Source organism: Diachasmimorpha longicaudata, chromosome 1, assembly GCF_034640455.1.
Source record: "Diachasmimorpha longicaudata isolate KC_UGA_2023 chromosome 1, iyDiaLong2, whole genome shotgun sequence".
NCBI classification, from domain to species: domain Eukaryota; kingdom Metazoa; phylum Arthropoda; class Insecta; order Hymenoptera; family Braconidae; genus Diachasmimorpha; species Diachasmimorpha longicaudata.
In genome coordinates, this window is record NC_087225.1 from 13,480,850 (window position 1) to 13,504,925 (window position 24,076).

The following is a 24,076-nucleotide window of genomic DNA, read 5'->3' on the forward strand; positions in this document are numbered from 1 at the left end:
TTTTTGGGAAAATTATTAGAATTTTGGAAACTGGATGAATGCTGCAAGACTAGACCATCATAGTCTAATGGTACTATTACTATCTTTTCTCGCTGGGCCTACCCATTTTTCATTATTATCAACATTCCAAATTTTTAAAGAGAAGGGTGAATCCTACAATAGTTTCAGTCTGACGACACTGTAGAATCCTTGATTCTTATCAATTGGATTGTTAAGTATATTATTATTATATTTTGTATATTTCTAATTATGATTGATACTATTATATTACAAAGTCAACAATTGGCCTCATTGAGAATTGAATACACATACGAACTTTGTTTCTTGGAATGAATTTTATTTTCAATTCCTCTTGTATATTTCTTAGATGACAAAATGACTACTGTAATCCAGACTAGTCATGATATCAATGAAATATTCGATAATCTCCTCCTCGCTGAAGAAATAGCAGAACAGTCTGGATATGAAGAAGGATACAGTGCTGGAAAAAAACAGTCACTGAAAGGATACCACTTAGGCTATCATAGAGGCTCTGAACTAGCTGCTAAACTTGGATATTACAGTGGTATTGCCGAGCACTGTCTCAACTCCAGTATTCATCCTGCAAAAGTCACTGAACAGGCAAAAAAATTGTTGGAAGCCATTGAACAGTTTCCGATCACCAACGACGAGACTGTCGACATAATAAAAAATTCCGAGGACATCAAGTTTAAGTTTATCAAGTTGTGCTCTCTTGCTAAAATTGATTCCACGTATCCCGAAGCTGACAAGCTCGAGTTTTAACGTAACTTTAGACTAGTTCTCGCCATGAAAACCTTCGCAGAAGATTTGGAAGACAATTTATCGTTTATTGAAAAATATGAGAGAATAATTAACAGCCATTTGGTGGATTTCATAGCAGAAAATTTATGGGAGACGTTGCCCAAAGACTTGAGAACTGAATTAGAACAATTTGAGAATGAACCTAATTTTTCTCACCTGACAAACTACTGTCCTACGTTGCGATCAATAATAGATGAAACGTTCTCATTAAATTTGCGCAATAATCCGAAGGTTTTGAAGCTAGAAGATTTGCCATCAACTTTATTAAAGCATGCTTCGAATTGGGAAAACAATTGTCTCCAGGCATCTCAGAATGACTTCATGAAGGATAAAAAACGATATGAGATTTCGGTTCTGTCAAAAGTTGTTGGATCTCTTGCAGCGGATAAAAGAACTATAGTTATTGATGCGGGTGGAGGCAAAGGATATCTGGGGACTTATTTAGCCGAAAAGTATTCAGTTCCAGTTCTATCCATCGATTCGAATCCAGGGCGAAATAGTAGTGCAATTAATCGACAGAAATTGATGGAAAAAAAGAAAAATCAATCATTTTCTCTCACACGACATTCCGTACAATTTATTGATGAGAATACAGATTTTTCGAAATTAGTGGAATGCCATTTCCCAAATTGGAGTGCTGATGATTATCTTCTTACGGGTCTTCACACATGTGGACCCCTGGCCCATGCTATGATCAAAAGTTTTATCAATTCCGATGCTCTGAAGAGCCTCTGCGTCGTTTCCTGCTGTTACCACTTGACAGATGAATTTTTAACAACTAGAATTAATTTTACGAAAACCATGAGGATGTTGGCTCAACAGTCTGTAGAGAGGATTTCAGCTAAAAATTGCGAATATCCAGTTTCGATTTTCTACAGAGCACTTTTACAAGTTTTGCTGCGAAGTCTTGGTGAGTATAATTGTGGCTAACGTTACATCAGATTATATCTGTTGCAAATGAAATTAAATTTCACGATGTCTTATAGAGAAGAATTCTTTGAGATTTAATTTGCATTGGTTTTCCCTGAAAATATAATTGATAATTCAAGAACTGCGGGTCGAACTATCATATTGCAGGAATTCCCGATGAGACAGTGGGAAGAGCAGCTCCAACAGAGGACTTTCCAAGCTACGCCAAATGGGCGTTGGAAAAAATCGGATTGCCTTCGCATAAAGTTAGTAAACTTTATTCTTTTATTTTCTTTCTTATAACATAATTTTTCCTCCGTAATGACACGAAAATGCGTCCCTGACCTTTCGTTCCGGTGAAAACTACAATTATTCTATACAAAAGAAGGGTTGTAAACAATTAGCATACCACTACTGTAAATATGCTTACAATATTGAGATGCATTCATTGGAGAAAAAATTATAACGAACACATTTATTCCGGAGGTTGTGAAATCAAGAACCAATTTCTTGCGTCTTCCCTTCGTTCATAACACTGCATCTTCTGATCAATCAGTACTCTCATTTTTCTCCTCTATCTTCGTTCCAAATTTCCCTTAGAATGAGGGGCGTTATCAACAAGCGATAAAAGTTTTGTTCCTACTGATAATGTTACCCGAATTTCGTTCCGTTTTTTGTTCCTGATTACAAAACAATGGTGTTCAAACCCCGAGCGTGAAGCAGCTTTAGCGTTGATTTTAGTTCATAAATTAGTTAAATTGAATAAATTAAATTTCAGAGCCCATCGGATAATGACTTGACGAATCTCCAAAAAAAATATTCGGAGTACCAGTGGAAACTGAACATTTTCCAAACCCTCAGAGCACACATGGGCGCCGTGATCGAGTCCTCGATCATCCTCGATCGCTTTGTTTACCTTGAGAAATCGAAAAAATGCTCCAAATTGTCGATAGTCCGGTTGTTCGATCCGTTGTTGTCGCCCCGGTGTTACGCAATAATTGCATTGAAGTAGAGACAAATCACGTGGAGCAAGTAAATGAAAATATTACAGAAGTTTAATAAAAATAAATAAAAAGTAAATAAAAATGTATACAGAAATTTAATTCCCTCTCCAATTCAATAAATCCATCACATTGTCTCTCACTATTAATAGTCAATAGATCACTGAAAAAATGTATTCACTAGTAAATCAGTCTTTGTCCTTTGTTACCAAAAATGAAGAGGTCGGTTTCTTAATACTACTGCACTACTTTAAACAACAACAGAGGGTCAGAATGAAATCAACTCAACGTAAAAATCGTCACCATTGTTCATATCAGAAATAGCGTTCGATAGTACGAAGTAAATAATTCGGCAGTAAAGAAAAGGAAAACAATTGCCTCTTCGGCACCAAAAATCTTAAAAAATTGAAATTCAAGATAGGATTTCAGCTTGAAAGCTTATTAGTTACAGTTATCGATGAGATATTCCATGTTTGTCTAGTTGATAGCGGGGCGGGAGGGGGAGAGAGAGAGACTCCAACAAAACTTCGAGTGAACCCCAGTCATCGCTTCAGTTCCCGTTTCCACACGAACGCATTATCTATAACTCAAGGCCAACCAGTGATTCCTGTCAAGTGGTATTGATAATTTGAAGGAAAATAGACATTAATAGGCTGCAACTGAAGGTACGCGTCCAATTGGGCCATTTTCATTTGACTGATTAGAGGTATTTCCAGTGAATGGTGTAGTTGATAGTCCGACGTAATTTGAGGACTTTCCATTAATAAAAAAAATAGAATCAACTGCAACTTTCACTTAAACTACCAGGATTGCTGAATTATTATTCTCAACAATTTATCAAATTTTTTTAAACGAATTAGAATAATTATTTGGAGTATTTTTTTTATATTGTTCAGGACAGTTGAATTTTGTGTTTATTTCGCAGGCGTAAATGGAGCCTCTTTCGAAATTATTCACTCGGTCTTGCAGACTGAGAAGGAGTTACCAGAGTTCTCAGTGGAGGAGTATTACTTCTCAAGAAGTCTTTGACCGCGAAGATAAATATGGGGCGCATAATTATCATCCACTGGCGGTTGCAATTAATCGTGCTGAGGGTGTGCATATGTGGGATGTTGAGGGGAAACGTTATTACGATTTCTTGAGTGCGTATTCTGCTGTCAATCAGGGACACTGTCATCCAAGGATTTATAAAGCGATGGTTGAACAGGCGAAAATTCTCACTCTGACTTCTAGGGCATTTTATTCGGACGTCCTCGGCGAGTTCGAGGAGCATGTGACAAAATTGTTTGGGTAAGTATCTTTAAAAAAAAGAGTAAAAGTCAATTTTCAATGAGTGATTTTATGATATAATACAGAGAATACTCCTTTTCCTGCGTTTTATATAAAAAAAAATTTAATTTCCATTCCTCCAAGATATCAAAAATGGTTGCCCATGAACACCGGTGTAGAAGGTGGCGAAACAGCTTGTAAGCTAGCCAGAAAATGGGGCTACAGTGTGAAAAAAATTCCCGAGAATTCTGCAAAAATAATTTTTGCGGAGGGAAATTTCTGGGGAAGAACAATGAGTGCAGTTTCATCGAGTACTGATCCATCCAGTTACGCTGGATTTGGTCCATTCATGCCGGGATTTGAATTGGTGCCTTACGACGACTTGGCGTCTCTCGAAAAGAAGCTTCAAGACCCCAATGTTTGCGCTTTTATGGTGGAGCCCATTCAGGGTGAAGCTGGAGTAGTGGTTCCAAAGGTACAGAAAAAAATTGAGTTTTTAATAGTGTGAAAAGTCGTCGATATTGAAATCAATTTCAACAATACAGTGCAATCTCCAGCTACTCGATATTTTACCTGCTGATCCGCTAATCGGTCGCTTTCTACGATAAAATTTATCTTCGCCCGTCTCTGTAACACTTCAGTTTCCTGATAAGTTATCAATTATCTGCGATTGGTTCCGAGACAACTGCTCATTGACAATACAAATTAGAGGAGCACCTCAATGAAAATAGTAAATTAGAGAGCAAGGTCCAGAGCACTGAGAAGACCACTTCATTGACGAGTTTTTTATTGTCAGTAGAATGGTGTCTAGAAGCGCGTTTTTTTTAGAATCAGTAAATCGATCCTAAGTGCATAATAGAAATTGTCTGTCTTGATTTTAGTTTCTTTCTGTATTTTTTACCCTGAAAATAATTATTATAAAAAAATCAAAAAATTAACAAATAAATATTATTCGTCTCGTAATTTAAGGACGGGTACCTGAAGGCAATACGAGAGCTCTGCACAAAGCACAACGTCCTCTGGATAGCAGACGAGGTCCAAACGGGCCTCGCCAGGACAGGAAAACGTTTGGCTGTCGATTACGAGAACGTGAAACCCGACATCCTAATTCTAGGTAAAGCTCTCTCTGGAGGTTTCTACCCAGTCTCGGGTGTTCTTGCAAATGATCCGGTAATGCTCTGCATCAAGCCTGGGGAGCATGGCTCCACGTACGGAGGCAATCCATTGGGTTGTCGTATAGCTCTCGAAGCCCTCAAAGTCCTGGAGGAGGAGCAATTAGCAGAAAATGCCTACAAACTCGGACAGCTCCTCAGGAATGAGCTCAGCAAATTGCCGAAAGACGTAGTGACTCTCGTTAGGGGCAAAGGCCTGCTCAACGCAATTGTAATCAACGAAAAAATTGATGCCATGGAAATTTGCATAAAACTGAGAGATCATGGACTTCTTGCCAAACCCACGCACGGTCACATCATTCGTTTGGCGCCACCACTTGTTATTACTGAGGCACAGATTCTTGAAGCCATTGAAATCATCTCCAAAGTTATCCTTAGCCATTGATAATCAATGATGTTTTTAATAAATTGCTCATTTACATTTGTTCAAATTGGTGTGAAGAAACGTGATAAAAATGTTGTAGAACAAATCGATTATTTTCGTTGACAGACAATAGGATAATTAGAGTAAGTAGCTCAATTATCCAAGTCCGACAATCTCGAAAAATTGAAAAAAAGTCATAGAAAGCTCTGGCGAGAATGGAGTACAATAAAGAAAGAGAATCGAACAGTACGACAATATTTTTATCAATCCGTCACCCAGACCTGTTTGTTACCAAGTTATCACCTGTCAAAATACAATAAGCAAGAAAGTAAGAATAGATAAGACGTATCCAACATCAATTATTTGTATTTCTATCGAGACAGGCGCCTCTTACAATCCTTTCTCCATTTTCCAAATACTTCCACCAACAGGTATTGTGTATCATTATCAGAAGATAAGATTTTGTTTACTGGTAGGAGATGCAATCAAATGTATGTACAAATCGTTACCTTTCTAGCAAACCATTTGAATGCTGATATAAATAACATCAGACTAGGAGGAGGCTTCAGACGTTTATCCGGACGCAAGGAAAGCGTTTCTGTCTTCATCAATAGACCTAAACATCATTCTCCAAATGAAAAAATACTTTTTGCTGTGTAACGTCTAAATTCGCTGTGGTTGCCCGACTAAATAGTTGAACTTATTAATTTTTACAAGCAAAAATGCAAGTGGTTATGCGAATTACCTCATCTACAAATCGTAATCCCAATTTTTTGATGCGTTTGGTGAGTACACACCAGCAGAATGTGATAAAGAGAGACGAGCAGTATGGTGGACATCATTTCAAACCCCTGCCCGTGGTTTTGGATAAGGGAGAAGGTGCTTATTTGTGGGACATGGATGGAAAGAGGTACCTTGACTTTCTAGCTGGATTTGCGACGGTCAATCAAGGACACTGCCATCCCAGACTCGTGAAAGTCATGAGAGAACAGTGTGGAAAGCTTCATCACACTTCGAGAGCTTTTTTCACGTCTGTGCATGGGGAATTGGCCGAGTATTTGACGAGATTACTTGGTTTTGATAGATTCATTCCAATGAATACAGGTGAAACATTGAAATAATTTTAAATAGGGCATGATAGAATGGTAAAATTTTTTTTTATTATTCTTTTATAGGGGTGGAGGGTGGTGATTTATCCATAAAGCTGGCAAGACACTGGGGCTACAAAATAAAGAAAATACCGACGGACAAAGCCACGGTACTCTTTGCTGAAAATAATTTCTGGGGGAGATCGCTAGCTGCCATTTCAGCATCGACAGAGCCCCTGAATTACAAAGACTTCGGACCTCTCGTACCCAATTTCGAAAAAATACCTTTCGATGATCTGAAGATACTGGAGGAAAAATTGAAAACAAATCCGCATATTTGTGCATTCATGGTGGAACCGATACAAGGGGAAGCAGGCGTCCGGATTCCAACGGTAAATAAAATAGAAAAGTTAAATTTTTCCCCGTTGAATTGAAGACAATGAAAATTATAAGAATCATGTGAATGAAGTGAGATTGTACAGAACTGTTTACTAGGACGGATATCTCAGGGGGGTGCGCCATTTGTGTACGAAGTACAATGTCCTCTGGATTGCTGACGAGGTGCAAACAGGCCTCGGTAGAACTGGATATCGACTTGCTGTCGATCACGAAAAACAGAAGCCAGATATTTTAATTCTTGGGAAGGCTCTATCGGGGGGAATGTACCCGGTTTCCGGAGTCCTTGCCAGCAGTGAGGTATATTCAATTAAAGAAAAGTTATGCATTGCAATATATTTTCGTGTCTGGTTGCAAATTTTATCTTTATTCTCTAAAAAAATTTGTTTCTAACTAACTTAATTCCATTTAATAAAATTGAAGATAATACTTACCCTTCAACCTGGCACCCATGGGAGCACCTACGGTGGCAGTCCTCTGGCATGTGCTGTAGCCCTGGAGGCAGTTCGAATTCTGGAAGATGAGAAACTCGCAGAAAATGCCAAGAGACTCGGCAACATTGTCAGGACCGAACTGGAGACTATTCCGCGGGATTTAGCAACTGAGTTTCGTGGTCAAGGACTCCTCTGTGGTTTGATGATCAACAAGGACTTCGCACAGGGTTGGCAGGTTTGCTTGAGACTACGAGACGCTGGGCTCTTGTCCAGGCCAGCTCATGGTCAACTCCTCAGGATCTCTCCACCTCTTACTATCACTGAAAGTCAACTGAGAGAAGGTCTCGAAATCATTAAAAAAACACTCCTGACTATTTGATAAATATTAGTCCTCCTTCTGAGTGGAAACTGTATGACTTCGGTTTTCATACCAATTAATTCCGTTTGGAAATTATGTACAATAATATTGAGGTCATTTCAACTATCGAGTGAAATAACGTTAATTTTTATTAAACAGTAATACTAAAAAATAATCCAAACACAAACGCTTAATCCTAAGTTTCACAATGTCTCTTCAGATGCCTCTTTAAGCTAAATGCCTGTGAAAACATTTGATCACACTCATTGCACTTGAAACTCTTAATAGAAGAATGTGAAGTAGCATGGCGTTTCAAATGGGACAGTAATTTGAACCTCTTCCCACATAACGTGCACTGATGGGGTCGCGTAGAGTCATGAGTGGCCTCATGACTCTTCAAATGACTAGACTGAGCGAAGCTCTTTCCACAAATTTTACAACTGAAGGGTTTGACTTTCGTGTGAATTCTCAAGTGTTCAGTGTAATTCCCCTTCTCAGCAAACAATTTCGCACAATATTCGCATTTGTGCAACTTGACCCCTTTATGTGTTCTCATGTGAATTTTCAGATTATACTTTTGACTGAAAACTTTACTGCAAATTTCACAGTGAAACAGACCCTCTCCAGTGTGCAGCCTCAAATGGGCCTTCAAATTCTTCTTCATTCGAAATTGTTTGCAACAGATTGAACACTCGAATTTCTTCCCCCTCACCTTAACGTCCTTTTTGTCATCAACATTGTGCACTTTCATGTGCTCCTTCAAATAAGACGGATACGAAAATATTTTATCACAGATTTTACAATCGTGGAGATCAGTACGCGTGTGGAGCCTCACGTGTGCATTTAGTTTGCTCTTGGAAGTGTAGGCCTTGGGACAATCCCTGCACTTGAAAGGCCTCTGTCCGGTGTGAGATAATTCGTGAGTTTTCAGTTTGGATTTTTGGGAGAATACTTTATCGCAAATCGAGCATTTATGGATTTTCTTGTCATTCGTATATTTTTGATAAGTCAGAGGGCCATTACTCGTGGAAATGTCAGGCAAGTCAGCCTCAGAGTTAGAAATTTCGGGTTGAATCCTTTGGGACTGAGCAATTGTCAGATTTTCGGGATAAGCCATGGTATTGATAATAGCCTGATGATCCTCAGGCTCCCTAGGGTACTGGTGAAAGCTGAGGTTCTCCGCAATTTCAGTCGAGTCCTCTCCAATCTCGATACTGTCATTGTCACAGGAAGTGTCGACATTTTCGTTACAATGAGCAAAATTGTGGTTTATCAGCTGATGTCTGTTGGGAAATGTGTGATTGCACAGGGAGCAGTGGAGAGCACAGGCAGGCCTGTCGGTTTTTGGTGCTTCTAGAGCTGCAACTGGCACATTCCTACTGTCGTCTATGACTGCATCATTCAGTGATGATTCAGTCGTGAAGTACTGATTATTTGATTCGACTATGTGCATATGCTGCATCAAGGCTGATTCATGGACGAATGGGCCATGAAGACGATTGTGGAGACAGAGCTCTTGGTAATTCATGAACACAGCCCCACACTCCACGCATTTCAACGTTTTCGCTGAGGTTTCGATTGGAGTGAAGCCTTGATTTTGCTCATATAATTTGCAACCGGATACTGTTGTGTAGGTCGTGAGACCAGAGACCTATTGGTATCATTCTGGGTATCATTGTTGAGGACAGTAACAAGTGGTAGAGTTAAAGACTAAGTATCTCAATGGAATTTCTGAACGTATCGACATTTTTAAATTTATTCGCCGCTGATGATAAAAGAAACACAAAGCTATCAAAAAATGTTGATGGGCTCATTAATAAATCTACCGCAGGATATCGACACCAACCTTTGATGCTGCTTGACGTAGAGCTCTATCAGCAGCTCTGCACTGCTCTCGAAATAACAGGGCTGACTCAGCTCGTGTGACACAGCGGTCACAGAGTTTTTCTGGGAGGCCATCTCCTTGCCACACCTTACAAAAAATATCGCGAAAAAAAGGCAATTTGTCATTATTACGGTACATGCAGGAGCTTCCTGGATAACTGGGTAGATTTTTTCACCTCTAAACATGATAGAGATCTCAATTTCGCTGCCAATGAGGAGCCTGCTGGACCAACAAATAAACACACCATTTTTTCACCGTCTTCTCTTAAACACGTGCGACAAAGTTTGCGGATATTTTCACTGTCAATTTGCTTTGTTACTATGAACATTTTTTTATGTTTATCTCTCTTCTCATCAACACACACTGACTGATAACAGATGCCCAATTGTTGACAGTTACCATGTTTGGTTATCGCTGTGGCACACAGAGGTCACTACTTACAGATACCCTGCAGTTGCTGGTAAGGAAGGGAATCTACATACAAAACTGATTAAAAAAACATTTAATTAATTCGAAAAAATAAAAAAAAAATTAAACAAATGTCGGCTCTTGATCAGTCATTAATCTTACGTACTTCTGCTAGTCGTTGAATTTTTAGTAATTGTTCAAATTGGGATTTTGACATAAATAACATTTAACAACCCTAACGTGACATGTACAATGAATTCTAATAAAATGAATTAATCTGAACACAAATAATGATAATGAAAAAAATTTAATAGTCATATATTGTGATACCAGTGCGTAAAGCATCTGCTTCACTGCTCCAAGTTTTGATTGCCATTGCTAGGGGTGCAAATTTCGATTCCTAATTTATCCGTAATTTTCGTTCTTTTTAGTTATTTTTCTTCTCCGTTAAATTTCGAATGCTACATTTTGACTTTTGATTAACTCTAAATTGCCTAACTGCACAAATGATAAGGAACAACGCTCGATTACTGCTTGAGTGCGATAAGTTTGCTGATTCGCTCTTCCGCATCGTAAACTATATTGAGCAATGGTCTCTTGCTCTCGGTGGTCAGTGTGTGGCGCGCCATCGTGGGATACTGTTGTCCTTTTGGGGAATCGATGTAATTCCCAGTCATCAACCCAACAGCTACAATTTTTATTATCGTGTCTTTCTGTGAACTATTAAAATGGACAGCAGTAAAAAATATAATAATCCAAATCCACGAAAGACCGCAAATCCTGTCAGCAAATTAGTTTTTTGGTGAGTTGGTGCTTTGATATATATTTTCGGCTCATCTTCATAACCACTGATTGTGGGGTTCGTGACATTGAAAGAGGATTGCTATGGCCAGTTGTTCCTGGACGCTATTGTAACCAAGGCTATGATTGGCAATACAGGGTATCATTTTTATTCAATGTCAGGTAGAGTTTCTTTGTCATTGTGTGGATGGATACCACTCATGACTCGTGTCACATCTAATAATTCATTCCAATTGAAAGGGCAATTGATACAAGAAAACAGTGTCAGGGTAATTAAAAAAAATAATCCAAAAACCGAGTCAAGTGACACACATGATGAAATTGCTTGGTCATCAATTTGTTAAGTGTTTCAGTTATATTGAGATTAGAAATCAATTACTTTATGAACGTGTTGAAATGTTTATCAGTCATATTCTAAAAAAGTCTCTTTTGAGAATTATTCTTTTTTCCTTATCGAAGTGTTCTTGATTGCATTCTGGGAAAGAAATCATGTGTGGATGTTTGAAAAATTCATCACAAAGTTGACGATAGTCTTTTGCTATCTGCGGCTCTCACAATCCTTTAATTTATGCCTCGAATTATCAAAACTTGAATAATTCAAGTGTTGCTATCATAAACATGCTAACAACATTGTTATCATAAGCATGTCCACAATGTATTCTTCTTTAGACTAGAAAGGAATAATTCAGACCGACTGTCTTCCTGATAGATAACACAACACGACTGCATAATTAGTTCTTGTTAATGAATGGAGAACGTCGTACTTTATCAATTTTTTCAATCATGATGGATTCTATTTTGAGAACAATTTTGGGAGTAATTGGTAAAAAATCGATTGGGAGCAAATGCTGGTAGCGCTGTCGTGTGATCCATTGAAGTGGAATTCCATTCTCATTGAGACAATTTTTAAGTTTCAATTGAGTGGATCTTATATAAGAATTAAAAAAAAAATCATTACGCTTTTTTGGCGACGGTGAATGATTATGTTCATCATTTTTTATCTGATCGAGGTATTAAAACGAATTCGTTATTTATGTGATGGCTATCCTCTGGGGTTCATATTTCTTGTTCCCCTAACTCGTCAAAGCTAAAAATATCGATGCCCAGCCCTATTAGCCATATTGAATTTTAAATTGTTTGCATTTTCTTATTAGTATGCCAGTGTCTCTCCTCCGTATCCGCCCAAAATGAGGGAAAAGGCATTGGAACTATTATTGACTCGACTTTTAATCGATTTCAGTAATGATTTTTTAACGCCAATTGAAAAACTCATGTTCGAAGAGAAATCTTAAATCGTAATTAAGTATTTTCCATTAATTATTTTTCGAAAACCATCATCTTTGGCGGTTGATGATGAATTGCACTTCAATGGACGGTAATGGATAATGTTCATTAGAGTCTTTAAAGGAAGTCGCGCAGGAAAAATTCATGACATTCGCAGAATCATTTCTAGGATAATTGACAAATAATGGGTATTGTCACGGATGGATTCGTTATTCAGAATTTTTTTATAAACGGGTATTCTTTTTCGATCATTCAGTCGTTGAACGATTGGGATGAATCAAAAAATTTCGGTTTTTCAGAATTATTTTAACATCAGATAGAGAGAAAGGACACTTATCCAACAGAAATAAAAATAGATGAATAATATATGTACATATATAAATACAAAGGATATATCAATTTTTCCAGGTGGCTGAAGCCATTATTCACGTACGGTAAAAGTAACAACCTGGAGGTGAAAGATTTACACAATATTCTACAACCCGATCTCAGCGAGCCCCTCGGTGATGCTTTAGAGAAGAACTGGAATAAAGAGTGCGATTGCGCTCAGAAAGAGGAAAGAAATCCAAATTTATTCACTGCCATTAGGAAAACGTTTTTGTGGTCTTATATTTATTACGGCGCATGGACATTTTTATGTACTGCTTTGAGGTAAACACGGACAAGTGCAAATGACATCGAGAAATGATTTAAATATGAGACTGAACGTTGTTCAACTGTTTTACGATCAGGGTCTTGCAGCCTTACGTGCTTGGTCTCCTTATCAGCCACTTTGCACCATTTTCACCCATCACAACAAACGAAGCCTATGGGTACGCCTCAGGTGTCATAATAATGGCTATTGTAATTGCTCTTATCGATCATCATGTGAACATGGGCCAACTGGAAATGGGGATGCGACTGCGAATTGCAGCTTCATCTTTAGTTTACAGGAAGGTATGTCAAAGGAAAAATCGTAAAAAAAATGGTTCTTAATTCGTAGATTTCGGGGGTCGACCGATGGGGCATCGAGTTGAGATTTGAACGAAAAAAACTATTCAATTGACCTTCACTAGCTAATGAATGCTAATACTGCCGGACTTTAAATACTCTCGAGGATGATTTCCTCGCTAGATTTCAATGCGAGAGTACTCGGAAATCGCGAGATTTTTAGTGCATAGTAAAATTTTTTTGTTCTCCCTCGAGAGAATAATGACTGTAATTCCTAGAGTCAATTGAATTGTCTATGAAAAAAGACTCATTTAACCTACTTGTTTCTATAAATATATACTCATAAAAGACACCGATAAAATAATGGCCACTCACCACTTCCATATATGCTCACCGAAGCTCTGGTGAGCTTTTTTTCATCTACATTCCCGTATTAAGGAGATGTTTTTGGGATATCAACTTGAAAAAATTATCACCAACAATTTTTTCAGATTCTCCGGCTCTCCCGATATTCAGCAAATAAAACAGCTGGAGGTCAAATAATCAATCTCCTGTCAAATGACGTGGGTAGATTTGACTCAGTATTCGTATTCCTCCATTACATCTGGATAATGCCAATTCAGGGTGCAGCAATAGCATATCTGATCTGGCAGAACGTCCAGATCGCGACTTTAGCCGGCATATTTCTCATTATCATCCAAACAATACCCCTCCAAGGCTACTTGAGCCGATTGACCCTGAAACTTCGAGGGAAGATAGCAGTCCGCACTGATGAGCGAGTGCGTTTAATGAGTGAAATAATCACTGGTATACAAGTCATAAAAATGTATACATGGGAGAAGCCTTTCCAAGAGCTCGTGTCATTCGCCAGAAAAAAAGAAATCGATGTCCTGACAGTGATATCTTATCTGCGTGGTTTCAATCGAGCAACGTTTGTTTTCACCGAGCGTACGACCCTCTACTTCACTGTGATGGCATACGTCCTTCTGGGACACGTAATATCAGCTGATAAGGTTTTCTCAATGGCACAGTATTACAATCGTTTGCAATGTACAATGGCAATCTTCTTCCCACTGGCCATAACATTTGCCTCCGAGGCTGCTGTTACGATTAAACGTCTTCAAAATTTTTTGCTGCTGGAAGAGAAACATCCATTCGCAATTGAAGCATCACCAATTGAAAGCACAGCCATTAAAATGAAGGAGGTCAGTGCTTCCTGGAACGATGATTCCATTGTCAATACGCTTCACAATATAAATGTTACAATCAAATCTGGAACACTGACAGCAGTGGTGGGGCCAGTTGGATCTGGCAAGAGTTCTTTGTTGCAGTTAATTCTAGGAGAACTGTATGCAAGTCATGGTCATGTTGCAGTGGGGGGGACGATATCCTATGCCAGTCAAGAGCCTTGGTTGTTTGCTGGAAGTGTGAGGAATAATATTGTTTTTGGCCAACCATATGATGAGGCGAGATATCGTCAGGTGGTGCGTGCTTGCTCTCTGCTGAAGGACTTTGTCCAGTTACCCCAAGGGGATAGAACACTGGTTGGAGAACGTGGTACAGCGCTCAGTGGTGGGCAACGTGCGAGAATCAATCTCGCGCGAGCGGTTTATCGAAAGGCTGATATCTACCTGTTTGACGATCCTCTGTCAGCTGTTGATACACAAGTGGGTAGAAGTTTGTTCGAGGGGTGCTTCAAGGAGTATTTGGTGAATAAAACGAGGATTTTAGTCACTCATCAGGTGCAGTTTCTCAAGGATGTTGATACTGTCATTCTGCTGAATAATGGAGTCATTGAGAAACAGGGGAGTTACCAGGATTTCCAACAGAATGATTTTGAATTGCTGGACGAATCTGACAGTAATGAGGAAGAAAAGGAACAAATGGGCGATGGAGAGGTCAGTCCAGTGTCGGAAGTCTCTTATTTTTCGACGGGATACGATGAACCTGAGAAAGAGCCCGAGGAGACCGAGGAGTTAATGGCTCAAGGGGAAGTCTCCTCCTCGTTGTTCTGGCAGTACTTCAGGGCTGGGGGCAGTTATTTAGTTCTCAGTATTTTCTTTTTGCTGATGGTCTTGGGTCAGTTGGGAAGCAGCGGGTCTGATTATTGGGTCGCTTACTGGACTAATCAGGAGGAATTGAAATTGAAAAACCAAATGAACTCATCACAGATCGATGGGGATGATGGATTTGGTGCGGTTAATGATACCCTAGATACAAGGATTAATATGAGTAGTTCGGAAATCCCATCGAATATTACGGCAATTCCAACCTTCCCTAAAAATTCTGAACATTATTACGACAAAGATACTGCACTGTGGATCTATGGAATCTTCATAGGAGGATGTGTTATCTTTACAACCGCCAGAAACATCATGTTCTACAAAATTTGTATGAGTGCGAGTAAGAACCTCCACAACCTTATGTTCTCGTGCTTGCTGAAGGCTCCAATGAGATTTTTCAATACCAATCCCTCAGGTAAATATTGCTAACTTTTTATAATTATATGTCTTCCGATTATTGCTTGCCTCTCCGGAAAACTGGGGACATGATCTTGATTGTTTTTTATTTTTGATAAAACTTATTGAAACTTATACATTTTCCATTTCTCAGGTCGTATTCTCAACAGATTTTCCAAAGACATTGGCTGTGTCGACGAGCTCCTCCCAATGGCCCTAATAGATGCCATCCAGATATTCGCAGTAATGGTTGGAATTCTGGCTCAAGTTCTCATTATCAATTGGTGGACAGTATTTCCCATGATAATAATGGGTTTCTTCTATTGGAAAATAAGAACAATATACTTGGCAACAGCGCAGGATATCAAACGTTTGGAAGGCATCAGTAAGAAATTACTATCTTCAAGCAAAAATTTTATGTTACTCGTGCTTTCTGTGGGATAACTTAATGGTATGCCACTCGTCCTATTTCGTAGTTGTCTTGAACGACAAGTGAAATGTATAATGTCTGATTATTTCAGCAAAAAGTCCAGTTTATTCACACGTTAATGCGTCACTAGCGGGACTGGCGACGATTCGATCGGCTACGGGACAGGAAATGCTGAAAAAAGAATTCGATTGCCATCAGGATGTTCATACAGCTGCCAACTCACTGCTGATCTCAACGAGTACGGCCTTTGGACTTTGGCTGGATGCAGTTACCATCGCTTTTGTTGCTTTTATCACTTACAGCTTCATTGTTCTGAAGAACGGTAATATTTCGTTTATTCTTCTGCTTTTATTATTTTCACCGGTATCTTTACATTTTTATTTACCCAGTCCATTCACACAAGAGCGATAAATCATGATATGAATATTGCATATTTAGAAGGAACATTTGCTGGAAATGTTGGTCTGGCTATATCACAAATTTTGATTCTCTGTGGCATGCTTCAACATGGAATGCGTCAGACTGCGGAAATGGTTGCACAAATGACGTCAGTCGAGCGAGTATTGCAATTCACCCAGCTGGATAAGGAAGGTCCATTTGAGAGTGAAATTCATTCGAAACCCATGTCAACTTGGCCAAGTCAGGGGCACATTAAATTTCATCAGGTTTATTTGAGATATTCAGAGCAGGACTCACCGGTTCTTAAGGATTTAAATATTGTCATTGAGCCTGGCATGAAGGTAATTTAAATGTTTAACTTTCGGTGCATTCAAATAAAAAAAAGGCCAAAGCGATGAACTTCCTGATTTTAGATTCAAATCATAACAACATCTAAATTCTTTCAGGTGGGAATTGTAGGTAGAACTGGAGCAGGAAAATCTTCACTCATCTCTGCACTCTTCAATCTAGCACACCTCGACGGAGCAATTTACATCGATGGAATCGACACCAAAAGCATCGGCCTACACGACTTAAGGAGCATTATCTCCATCATACCTCAGGAACCCATGCTGTTTTCAGCTACACTCCGTGACAATCTCGATCCCTTCCACCAGTTCAAGGACGACGCACTTTGGGCCGCCCTTGAGGAGGTGGAACTGAAGAGCAGTTGTCGCTCTCTGGACGATCAAGTTACCCAAGGAGGGACGAATTTCAGTGCTGGCCAACGTCAATTGCTCTGTCTAGCTCGAGCTATTGCCAGGAATAATAAAATTCTCGTGCTAGACGAGGCAACGGCCAATGTTGATCCAGCCACTGATGCCCTCATTCAGCGAACAATTCGCGAAAAATTCCGAGACTGCACAGTGTTGACAATTGCACACAGACTGAATACCGTTATGGATAGTGATAAAATTCTCGTCATGGAGCACGGCCAAGCCGTGGAATTTGATAGGCCTCATGTACTATTTCAAAAGAACGATGGATACTTAACAAAAATGGCTAATGAGACTGGTGCCTCAATGAGTAATAATCTGAGGAAAATAGCTGAGAAGAGTTACAACCAAGTGTCTTCAAAACTTAATGCTGAGAATGCCCTGCAGGATCAAACCAACGGTGCTTCTAAAACTTAATTTTAACCGTCCTACCAAGTAGTTAATAACTAATGAAAACAAATCGTGTTCGTAAGAACTTTTTGATTTGTGAAACAACCATGACATTGTGGCTCGACTACTTGAGCAATTACTCCAAGAAGATGACACAACGAGACGGATTTTTGTCCATTACATTACAATTATCACTCTCATTACTACCATTATTATTTAAACGTGAAGTGAGAATTATAGGGGTAAATTACACCCTCGATTGAATTGTTGTGTACTTAAAGCTTTTGCAGACTCAATGATTTGAGCAGAATTTGTTATAATTTACAGCAATTTATTTCTACCAACTCAACAAATAAATTTCCTAATAATAGACACCTAAGATACTCGTCCTCAATATGAAGTAAAAATATTGTGTAAAAAATATATTTTTATAATAAATTGTGGAATAAAAAAGAATTCATAATGGCTAGAATTTGTTTTACAATAATTATATGAGTTGTACCGAGCCATCTTTAACTAAATCAGCAACAGCCGTGTACTGAATAATATGTTGAGATCCCTCGACAAAGTCTACCTCTTCGTCGACAGCTCCAGGAATAATGATACCCTCTATTGTCTTATTCGCCCTCAGAAATACATGAGTATTCATGTTGGGTTTTATTGACAATTTATCGGCCTCCAATTCCTGGAAGTTCTGGGGTACATGCTGGAGGACCAAAGTCTTGAATAGTGTTTCCATGTTAACAGCATATTCATTGGCATATTTAAGCTCACCGTCGGTTAAATAACGAGTGGACTCACCTCTCTGACCCTCACGCTTCAAAATTTCGATGACATTACGTTCAATCTTCTCCAATCGAATTCTCAAGTAGCTAGCAATCAAGTATCTGATTCTATCAATTTCCATTTTGTGTATTGTCAATCTCAAGTCACCTTTTGGCAATTTGTTCAAATTCTCATCCATGTAGGCGATGTGGTGGAGGAGACAGTCAACGTGGGCTGATTTGTGTGGAAGAATTTCGGGGGAAAATTTCTCATTCATCCAGGCATTTTCCATGTCAGTTAGGATTTCAGCAGCAGTTCTCTCTTCACCGTCGTCACTGGTATCTGTTATTGAGTGCCCTTCAGCAGCTTCTTCTATGCTTTCCTCCATGTTCAAACGAGATTTTATTGATTTCTACTTTCAATTTATGAATTGAATCCAATGGAAGATTCTTTTGGAGTTTTTTAACGATGTGTTTACTGTTTTCAGCACGATTTGATTTGTACACATGTGATAGAAAGCGTTATGTATGCTCTGGAACTGAAAACAAATCCACCATTGATAATTCAGATTCCAAAGTGACTGTGACGGAACCTACACTATCATCAATCACAAATTTTCATTTCACCCTGTAGGTATGAAGGTTCTGCCTGTGACGTACAGAAATCAGCCCCCCACACAGAAATCAGCACTTATGGTCTCGCAACAAGACCTTTGATGCTGGAGATCTGTATCCTCTATACTCCCAATTTGAGAATCATTTATGATTGATATTACCAAAGCATTGTTTATACAATAAACTGAATTTTTAGACTGACTAACAATATTATTATATAGTAGAACTCATGTAAACGACTATCCATAAGAGGGCGGATTTCTATAATGCGATTGAAATCAGCTGACTAAGAGTGACGTGTGATTGGTCAGTTTTCAGGAATTTGATGGTGTTGAAGTTCACATTCTGATAATAACAAGTGATTGTTTCGCTATAATTCGCAATACCTCAATAATAAAAAAAGTGGTCCTAGTATGACATAAACTCTCTATGAAGGGATTAAAACTTCGGAGCATATTACCACGAAAATTAAGTAAACCACACTAGTCCTCAGATCTAACGGTCCGTTATAGAATTTTTTTTTCAAGTGGTCAGTATATCATTCAGAGGTCGGCGAAGGTTAAGAAAGTTATATCTAGTTATATCAACAATAGGGACACGTCAATCTTCAGGCTTGAATTATAGCATAACATGTGCGTTAAATCATCATGGACACAAGAAGAATAAAGTTATTAAAGCTGAGAGAATGTCCCTGGGCTGGATTGTTTCTCCTCATCGTGATCAGTTCAGTTTTTCATGTGTCGCTGGGAGATCAAAATGTAACATCTGGAACCCAGAATCCAAAAGTATCGACTAGCACAGTCTCAGCATTGTCCTCAGTGCATCCAATCGTTCTGAAGAATGAAACAGTCATCCCAGGGCAGGAAAAAACAGCGAAACCAAAAACCCCTTATGTCACCGAAAATCCACAAAATTCGACTGCGGCTGATAAAAAACCTGAAAAGGAGAAACAGCCAGCTTCAGATGTCCGACCAGAGGATAACCCTCTTCACATCACCACTGAGAGAAGTGCAAAAGGTGAGTCAATCGAATCCAGTTCCTTACCATCATCGGAAGCTGCCAATAACACCAATATCAGTACGACCACTGCAACTCCAGTGGAGCCAGTATTACCAGACAAAGGATCCGCAGAGGAGGAGCACAACAGTTCCATGTCCATCTTCTTCGTCTTGTGCATCCTGGCTCTGGGAATCCTCCTCATCCATCTGATGCTGCAAACAAACTTCCAATATCTTCCAGAATCAGTGGTGATTGTGTTTCTCGGCGGTGCTATTGGCATGATAATCAACATGATGTCCCATAAGAACATCGCTAATTGGAAGAAGGAAGAGGTCCTCTCACCAACAGCTTTCTTCCTCGTTCTGCTACCACCAATTATCTTCGAATCTGGGTACAATCTGCACAAGGGTAATTTCTTTCAAAATATCGGAAGCATTCTGGTATTCGCTATTTTCGGAACTGCAATATCAGCTTTCGTCGTGGGTGCTGGAATTTATCTACTGGGATTGGCACAAGTTGCCTATAAATTGAGTTTCGTCGAGAGTTTTGCATTTGGATCCCTAATTTCTGCTGTCGATCCAGTAGCAACAGTTGCCATTTTTCACGCTTTAGATGTTGATCCAGTGCTAAACATGCTGGTGTTTGGAGAATCAATTCTCAACGACGCCATTGCTATTGTTCTGACAACATCTGTTCTCGAATCTAATAATGGAGCTACCACTGGTGAAGCCATTGTCCTTGGTCTCAACAGATTTTGCTTGATGTTCTTCGCATCAGCAGGCATTGGCGTTGTGTTTGCGTTGATAAGTGCGTTGTTGTTGAAGCACGTAGATTTGAGAAAAAATCCTTCGTTGGAGTTTGGAATAATGTTGGTATTCACCTACGCACCTTATGTACTTGCCGAGGGAATACATCTGTCCGGAATTATGGCGATTTTATTTAATGGAATTGTCATGTCACATTACACGCATTTTAACCTATCCACAGTGACTCAGATTACGATGCAGCAGACTATGCGGACACTGGCATTCATTGCTGAAACTTGTGTCTTCGCATATCTGGGACTGGCGTTATTCAGCTTCAGACATCGGTTTGAGCCGGCCCTGGTTGTCTGGTCGTTAATTTTATGTCTCATTGGTAGAGCTGCAAATATCTTTCCACTAGCACTGCTGGTCAATCGTTTCAGAGAACATCGGATCACCAAGAAGATGATGTTCATTATGTGGTTCAGCGGCCTGAGAGGGGCCATTTCTTATGCACTGTCACTGCATTTGAATTTCAGTGATGAAACTAGACATGTGATTATTACCACTACTCTCATCATTGTTTTGTTCACAACTTTGGTGTTTGGAGGATCGACGATGCCGCTGTTGAAGTTCATGAGGGCGGAGAAAAAACAGAAGAACAGCAGGAGGAAGAGGAGGGACAAGGAAATTTCTCTCAGCAAAACTCGGGAGTGGGTGAGTGGTTTTTCTCCATAATTTTTGTTTTAAGAATCTTATTTTTATTATTCAAATCTCGAAATATTCCCTTTAAATAATTTTAGAAAATATCACAAAAGAATTGATGGATAATTTTTTATCCCAATGATACCAGTGAAATTGAATCTCTGAGGCTAGGGAACTCCACATTAAGCACTTCCCTAACGAATATTGTTGATTCCAGGGACAAACGATTGATTCCGAGCATTTATCAGAATTCACTGAAGAAGAAATGGAGGTATCCTTCATGCAGTCAAGAATTCGCGGATTTGCTCGATGGGATCTCAAGTTTTTCATTCCCTTCTTCACACGTCGGTTTACCCAACAAGAATTGAAAGATTGCAAATCTCAGATGACGGATCTAACGAATCAATGGTACCAAGCTATCAGAATAAGCCCCATGGAGTCTGACGAGGAAACGACAACTGCATCAACAACGCATCTGACTGCTGTCGGTGCACCAACGGAGAGTAGGAGTGATAGTAGCCATAGTTCAGGGAAAAAAGGACGTCCAAGTCATGGGTCTATATTGAGTATTTAATTGCGTGTTTCAGGGTGTCTATCGTGTGTTTGCTATAAACTTGACTCTCTGCTTCCTGATTATAAATGAACAGGACTGTGCCGCTGCCTGGTGTTGCTAAATCATTCCAGAATTATCATGTCTAGTCATCATGTTTTCCAAAGGGAGAACTTTTTTTTATTATCATGATTGCAGATATTCGTTTCGACATCTTGCTTGTGAATTGTTTATTTATTTTTTCATTCGTCGTGGTGGTAAATCATTATTTTTTCTCTGAAGTCTGTGAATTTATGGCTGTCTATGTTCTTATCGACTAGAGTCATATGATGCATTCCAGTGTTTTATACTTTCAAACCGTCGCTGTGATTAGTATTTTCAGTCTAAGTAATAGGACTAGACGGTAATTGGAACATAGACAAGCAGGTCTATATCATCTTCATCGCATTTTTCGTTAGGAAATCGATTACAGATTGTGTAAGGCTACACAAGGTACAGTTTCTCATAATTTTTCAAGCCTCAGTGTTTCAAAATCTAACTGTGGTGGCAGACGTTTGCTTTTGTAACTATTAACACTCGGTTGGTCGTGCTCGAGTCACTGAGGTGTCCAATGGACGTTCAATATCACATTGAGTCAATGAACATTTCACCGGTGTCGATTTACTGCTGATATCGATATTAAAATAGATAACAATTGACAATTTTTCATAAGCTTCTTAATACGGGTTTCCCACACTCTGGAATACCTAATATTCTCTAGTCAATATGAAATGTCTTACCCTTGACGTTCATAAGCGAGTTCTATTCAACAAATTAAAACTATATTTTTTCATGTATTCATTGAAAACAATGATATTGTCCAGTCACAGCACGACAAACTGAGAGTGAAAAGTGATTACTTAGTTATTGTAATTGCAATGAATCTAAAACCAAGTTTTACCTCAACTTTTAAACTGAATTTAACTCTCTCGAACGTTCATTTTACAGACTTTTCGAGGATTTGTCCGATTGATATTTGATTTAGAGATCGACTCACAGCAGGAGGATAATTGGAGTGAGGCTGAAACTTAAGATTTCTCTTACCTTTTATTTTATAGTAGAAACTATTTCATGCGATAGAAATAGAAAATTTAATGCCAATTTAGAATATTTTTTGTACCGAACGGCTGGCCGAGGGGTATTAGTTGATCATTTATAGTAAAAAAAATTAATTTACGAGAAAAAAAACATTTTTTTTTTCGAGGAAAAAAATTTTCTGTTGCTGTGCCTGATAAATAGCTTCGCTCAGTTGAAATGCCGTTTTCGGGCTCAGCAATATAAAATAATGTTATTCATTTGCTGGTAAATGCCATTTTGACAGATACAGATGCAGGCAAAGCCAAACCTCATTTTGTCAAATATGCATTTTCTCAACGCGTATGTTAGTATACTATTATTCCGTCCAAGATTTATATCTAAACGATTATGTAGCATAATTTCTTCAATTATTTTTCAACCATACTTGATGTATGTATTTATGCGTGAGAGCGACAAGAGGATTTGTATCATAGTGAATGTTCCCATATGAATTTATGTCTCAGGTATCTTAAAAGTAGTGCTGCCAAGTAAAAAAAGGACCTGTCCTTGGACAGTCATTGATGATTAATTAATTGTTTGTCTCATTTAAAGCTAGAGCATAATGTAGATTTGCGTCACGTCCAATTTATTTCCCATTTTTTTTGCCAAAGTTAACGAAAATTTTATAAGTTATCTGTGGTAGCATGCAGTTGACCCGTTCTCTGTTGAGGTGTTTGCGAATTGGGAACGAAGCTGGAAATTAATTAATTAAAACCCCCGAGCAATGATTGCTCATCAGTTTTTATCGAATTAGATCATGGCAAGTCTTTTATGAGTCACTCGTTCATGTGAGAAAAATCGTTGTTTGGCATCACTACACATAAGTTTTACTAGAAAATGCTCGAGTCGATTTTGTTTCTTATTAAAAACGCGAAATATTTTATTCATCCTACGGGAGAGCCATCTTAATGGAAAAAATATAATGTATATGGACAATAAAACTGGATAGTTTATACAAATGAACTAATGCTATTTATTTCATATATATGTTCACTGGATGTTAAGTACAACGAACTTCCCCGATAAACCA

General features: G+C 38.8%; 8 protein-coding genes across 11 annotated transcripts; 6 read left to right on the forward strand and 2 right to left on the reverse strand.

Moving 5' to 3' along the window:
* The first annotated feature begins 375 nt into the window (after positions 1-375).
* Positions 376-783, forward strand: LOC135170510 (protein LTO1 homolog). The gene has a single exon (XM_064136450.1). It carries the CDS (start codon positions 376-378, stop codon positions 781-783), a length of 408 nt encoding a protein of 135 aa, XP_063992520.1.
* On the forward strand, positions 657-3,347 carry LOC135162203 (uncharacterized protein). 2 transcript variants are annotated; one of them, XM_064120421.1, is made up of 3 exons: positions 657-1,732; positions 1,900-1,997; positions 3,214-3,347. In XM_064120421.1, exons 1-3 carry the CDS (start codon positions 808-810, stop codon positions 3,265-3,267), a joined length of 1,077 nt encoding a protein of 358 aa, XP_063976491.1. In that variant the 5' UTR covers positions 657-807; the 3' UTR covers positions 3,268-3,347. The 2 variants fall into 2 exon arrangements, with proteins under 2 accessions (XP_063976491.1, XP_063976485.1); XM_064120415.1 differs by lacking the exon at positions 3,214-3,347 and adding an exon at positions 2,510-2,817.
* LOC135162184 (ornithine aminotransferase, mitochondrial-like) lies at positions 3,258-5,896 on the forward strand. 2 transcript variants are annotated; one of them, XM_064120382.1, is made up of 4 exons: positions 3,258-3,397; positions 3,658-4,022; positions 4,146-4,476; positions 4,971-5,896. In XM_064120382.1, the coding sequence occupies exons 2-4, from the start codon at positions 3,664-3,666 to the stop codon at positions 5,556-5,558; spliced, it is 1,278 nt and encodes a 425-aa protein (XP_063976452.1). In that variant the 5' UTR covers positions 3,258-3,397; positions 3,658-3,663; the 3' UTR covers positions 5,559-5,896. The 2 variants fall into 2 exon arrangements, with proteins under 2 accessions (XP_063976452.1, XP_063976461.1); XM_064120391.1 differs by lacking the exon at positions 3,258-3,397 and adding an exon at positions 3,404-3,438.
* Positions 5,897-6,047: 151 nt separating this feature from the next.
* On the forward strand, positions 6,048-8,116 carry LOC135162195 (ornithine aminotransferase, mitochondrial-like). The gene is made up of 4 exons (XM_064120404.1): positions 6,048-6,641; positions 6,713-7,017; positions 7,121-7,321; positions 7,445-8,116. Exons 1-4 carry the CDS (start codon positions 6,260-6,262, stop codon positions 7,832-7,834), a joined length of 1,278 nt encoding a protein of 425 aa, XP_063976474.1. The 5' UTR covers positions 6,048-6,259; the 3' UTR covers positions 7,835-8,116.
* Positions 7,931-10,119, reverse strand: LOC135162107 (zinc finger protein 585B-like). Its single transcript, XM_064120256.1, has 3 exons — positions 9,874-10,119; positions 9,660-9,785; positions 7,931-9,464 (listed from the first exon to the last, which is right to left on the reverse strand). Exons 1-3 carry the CDS (start codon positions 10,024-10,026, stop codon positions 8,010-8,012), a joined length of 1,734 nt encoding a protein of 577 aa, XP_063976326.1. The 5' UTR covers positions 10,027-10,119; the 3' UTR covers positions 7,931-8,009.
* A 501-nt stretch (positions 10,120-10,620) lies between these two features.
* LOC135161910 (ATP-binding cassette sub-family C member 4-like) lies at positions 10,621-18,026 on the forward strand. Of its 2 annotated transcripts, none has more exons than XM_064119897.1 (8): positions 10,621-10,908; positions 12,600-12,842; positions 12,923-13,127; positions 13,613-15,599; positions 15,735-15,965; positions 16,102-16,332; positions 16,449-16,750; positions 16,856-18,026. In XM_064119897.1, exons 1-8 carry the CDS (start codon positions 10,835-10,837, stop codon positions 17,579-17,581), a joined length of 3,999 nt encoding a protein of 1,332 aa, XP_063975967.1. In that variant the 5' UTR covers positions 10,621-10,834; the 3' UTR covers positions 17,582-18,026. The 2 variants fall into 2 exon arrangements, with proteins under 2 accessions (XP_063975967.1, XP_063975976.1); XM_064119906.1 differs by lacking the exon at positions 10,621-10,908 and adding an exon at positions 11,047-11,176.
* On the reverse strand, positions 17,865-19,133 carry LOC135162458 (DNA replication complex GINS protein SLD5). The gene is made up of 2 exons (XM_064120943.1): positions 18,916-19,133; positions 17,865-18,857 (listed from the first exon to the last, which is right to left on the reverse strand). The coding sequence occupies exon 2, from the start codon at positions 18,705-18,707 to the stop codon at positions 18,042-18,044; it is 666 nt and encodes a 221-aa protein (XP_063977013.1). The 5' UTR covers positions 18,708-18,857; positions 18,916-19,133; the 3' UTR covers positions 17,865-18,041.
* Positions 19,134-19,243: 110 nt separating this feature from the next.
* Positions 19,244-24,009, forward strand: LOC135162044 (sodium/hydrogen exchanger 8). The gene is made up of 3 exons (XM_064120132.1): positions 19,244-21,392; positions 21,598-21,935; positions 22,918-24,009. The coding sequence occupies exons 1-3, from the start codon at positions 19,581-19,583 to the stop codon at positions 22,940-22,942; spliced, it is 2,175 nt and encodes a 724-aa protein (XP_063976202.1). The 5' UTR covers positions 19,244-19,580; the 3' UTR covers positions 22,943-24,009.
* Positions 24,010-24,076: the final 67 nt, after the last annotated feature.

Bases quoted from the DNA above. Each gene is read 5' to 3' on its own strand.
- LOC135170510 (XM_064136450.1), top strand. From the start codon at position 376: ATGACTACTGTAATCCAGACTAGTCATGATATCAATGAAATATTCGAT.
- LOC135162203 (XM_064120415.1), top strand. From the start codon at position 808: ATGAAAACCTTCGCAGAAGATTTGGAAGACAATTTATCGTTTATTGAA. The intron at 1,733-1,899 runs GTGAGTATAATT...ATCATATTGCAG, and splicing joins AGTTTTGCTGCGAAGTCTTG to GAATTCCCGATGAGACAGTG. The intron at 1,998-2,509 runs GTTAGTAAACTT...ATTAAATTTCAG, and splicing joins TCGGATTGCCTTCGCATAAA to AGCCCATCGGATAATGACTT.
- LOC135162184 (XM_064120382.1), top strand. From the start codon at position 3,664: ATGGAGCCTCTTTCGAAATTATTCACTCGGTCTTGCAGACTGAGAAGG. The intron at 4,023-4,145 runs GTAAGTATCTTT...CATTCCTCCAAG, and splicing joins CATGTGACAAAATTGTTTGG to ATATCAAAAATGGTTGCCCA. The intron at 4,477-4,970 runs GTACAGAAAAAA...TCGTAATTTAAG, and splicing joins CTGGAGTAGTGGTTCCAAAG to GACGGGTACCTGAAGGCAAT.
- LOC135162195 (XM_064120404.1), top strand. From the start codon at position 6,260: ATGCAAGTGGTTATGCGAATTACCTCATCTACAAATCGTAATCCCAAT. The intron at 6,642-6,712 runs GTGAAACATTGA...ATTCTTTTATAG, and splicing joins ATTCATTCCAATGAATACAG to GGGTGGAGGGTGGTGATTTA. The intron at 7,322-7,444 runs GTATATTCAATT...ATAAAATTGAAG, and splicing joins GAGTCCTTGCCAGCAGTGAG to ATAATACTTACCCTTCAACC.
- LOC135162107 (XM_064120256.1), bottom strand. From the start codon at position 10,026: ATGTTCATAGTAACAAAGCAAATTGACAGTGAAAATATCCGCAAACTT. The intron at 9,786-9,873 runs GTGAAAAAATCT...ATTTTTTGTAAG, and splicing joins GATCTCTATCATGTTTAGAG to GTGTGGCAAGGAGATGGCCT. The intron at 9,465-9,659 runs GTTGGTGTCGAT...TGATACCAATAG, and splicing joins TACGTCAAGCAGCATCAAAG to GTCTCTGGTCTCACGACCTA.
- LOC135161910 (XM_064119897.1), top strand. From the start codon at position 10,835: ATGGACAGCAGTAAAAAATATAATAATCCAAATCCACGAAAGACCGCA. The intron at 16,333-16,448 runs GTAATATTTCGT...TTGCATATTTAG, and splicing joins CTTCATTGTTCTGAAGAACG to AAGGAACATTTGCTGGAAAT. The intron at 16,751-16,855 runs GTAATTTAAATG...AAATTCTTTCAG, and splicing joins TCATTGAGCCTGGCATGAAG to GTGGGAATTGTAGGTAGAAC.
- LOC135162458 (XM_064120943.1), bottom strand. From the start codon at position 18,707: ATGGAGGAAAGCATAGAAGAAGCTGCTGAAGGGCACTCAATAACAGAT.
- LOC135162044 (XM_064120132.1), top strand. From the start codon at position 19,581: ATGGACACAAGAAGAATAAAGTTATTAAAGCTGAGAGAATGTCCCTGG. The intron at 21,393-21,597 runs GTGAGTGGTTTT...TGTTGATTCCAG, and splicing joins TCAGCAAAACTCGGGAGTGG to GGACAAACGATTGATTCCGA. The intron at 21,936-22,917 runs GTCTATATTGAG...TTCATTTTACAG, and splicing joins AAAGGACGTCCAAGTCATGG to ACTTTTCGAGGATTTGTCCG.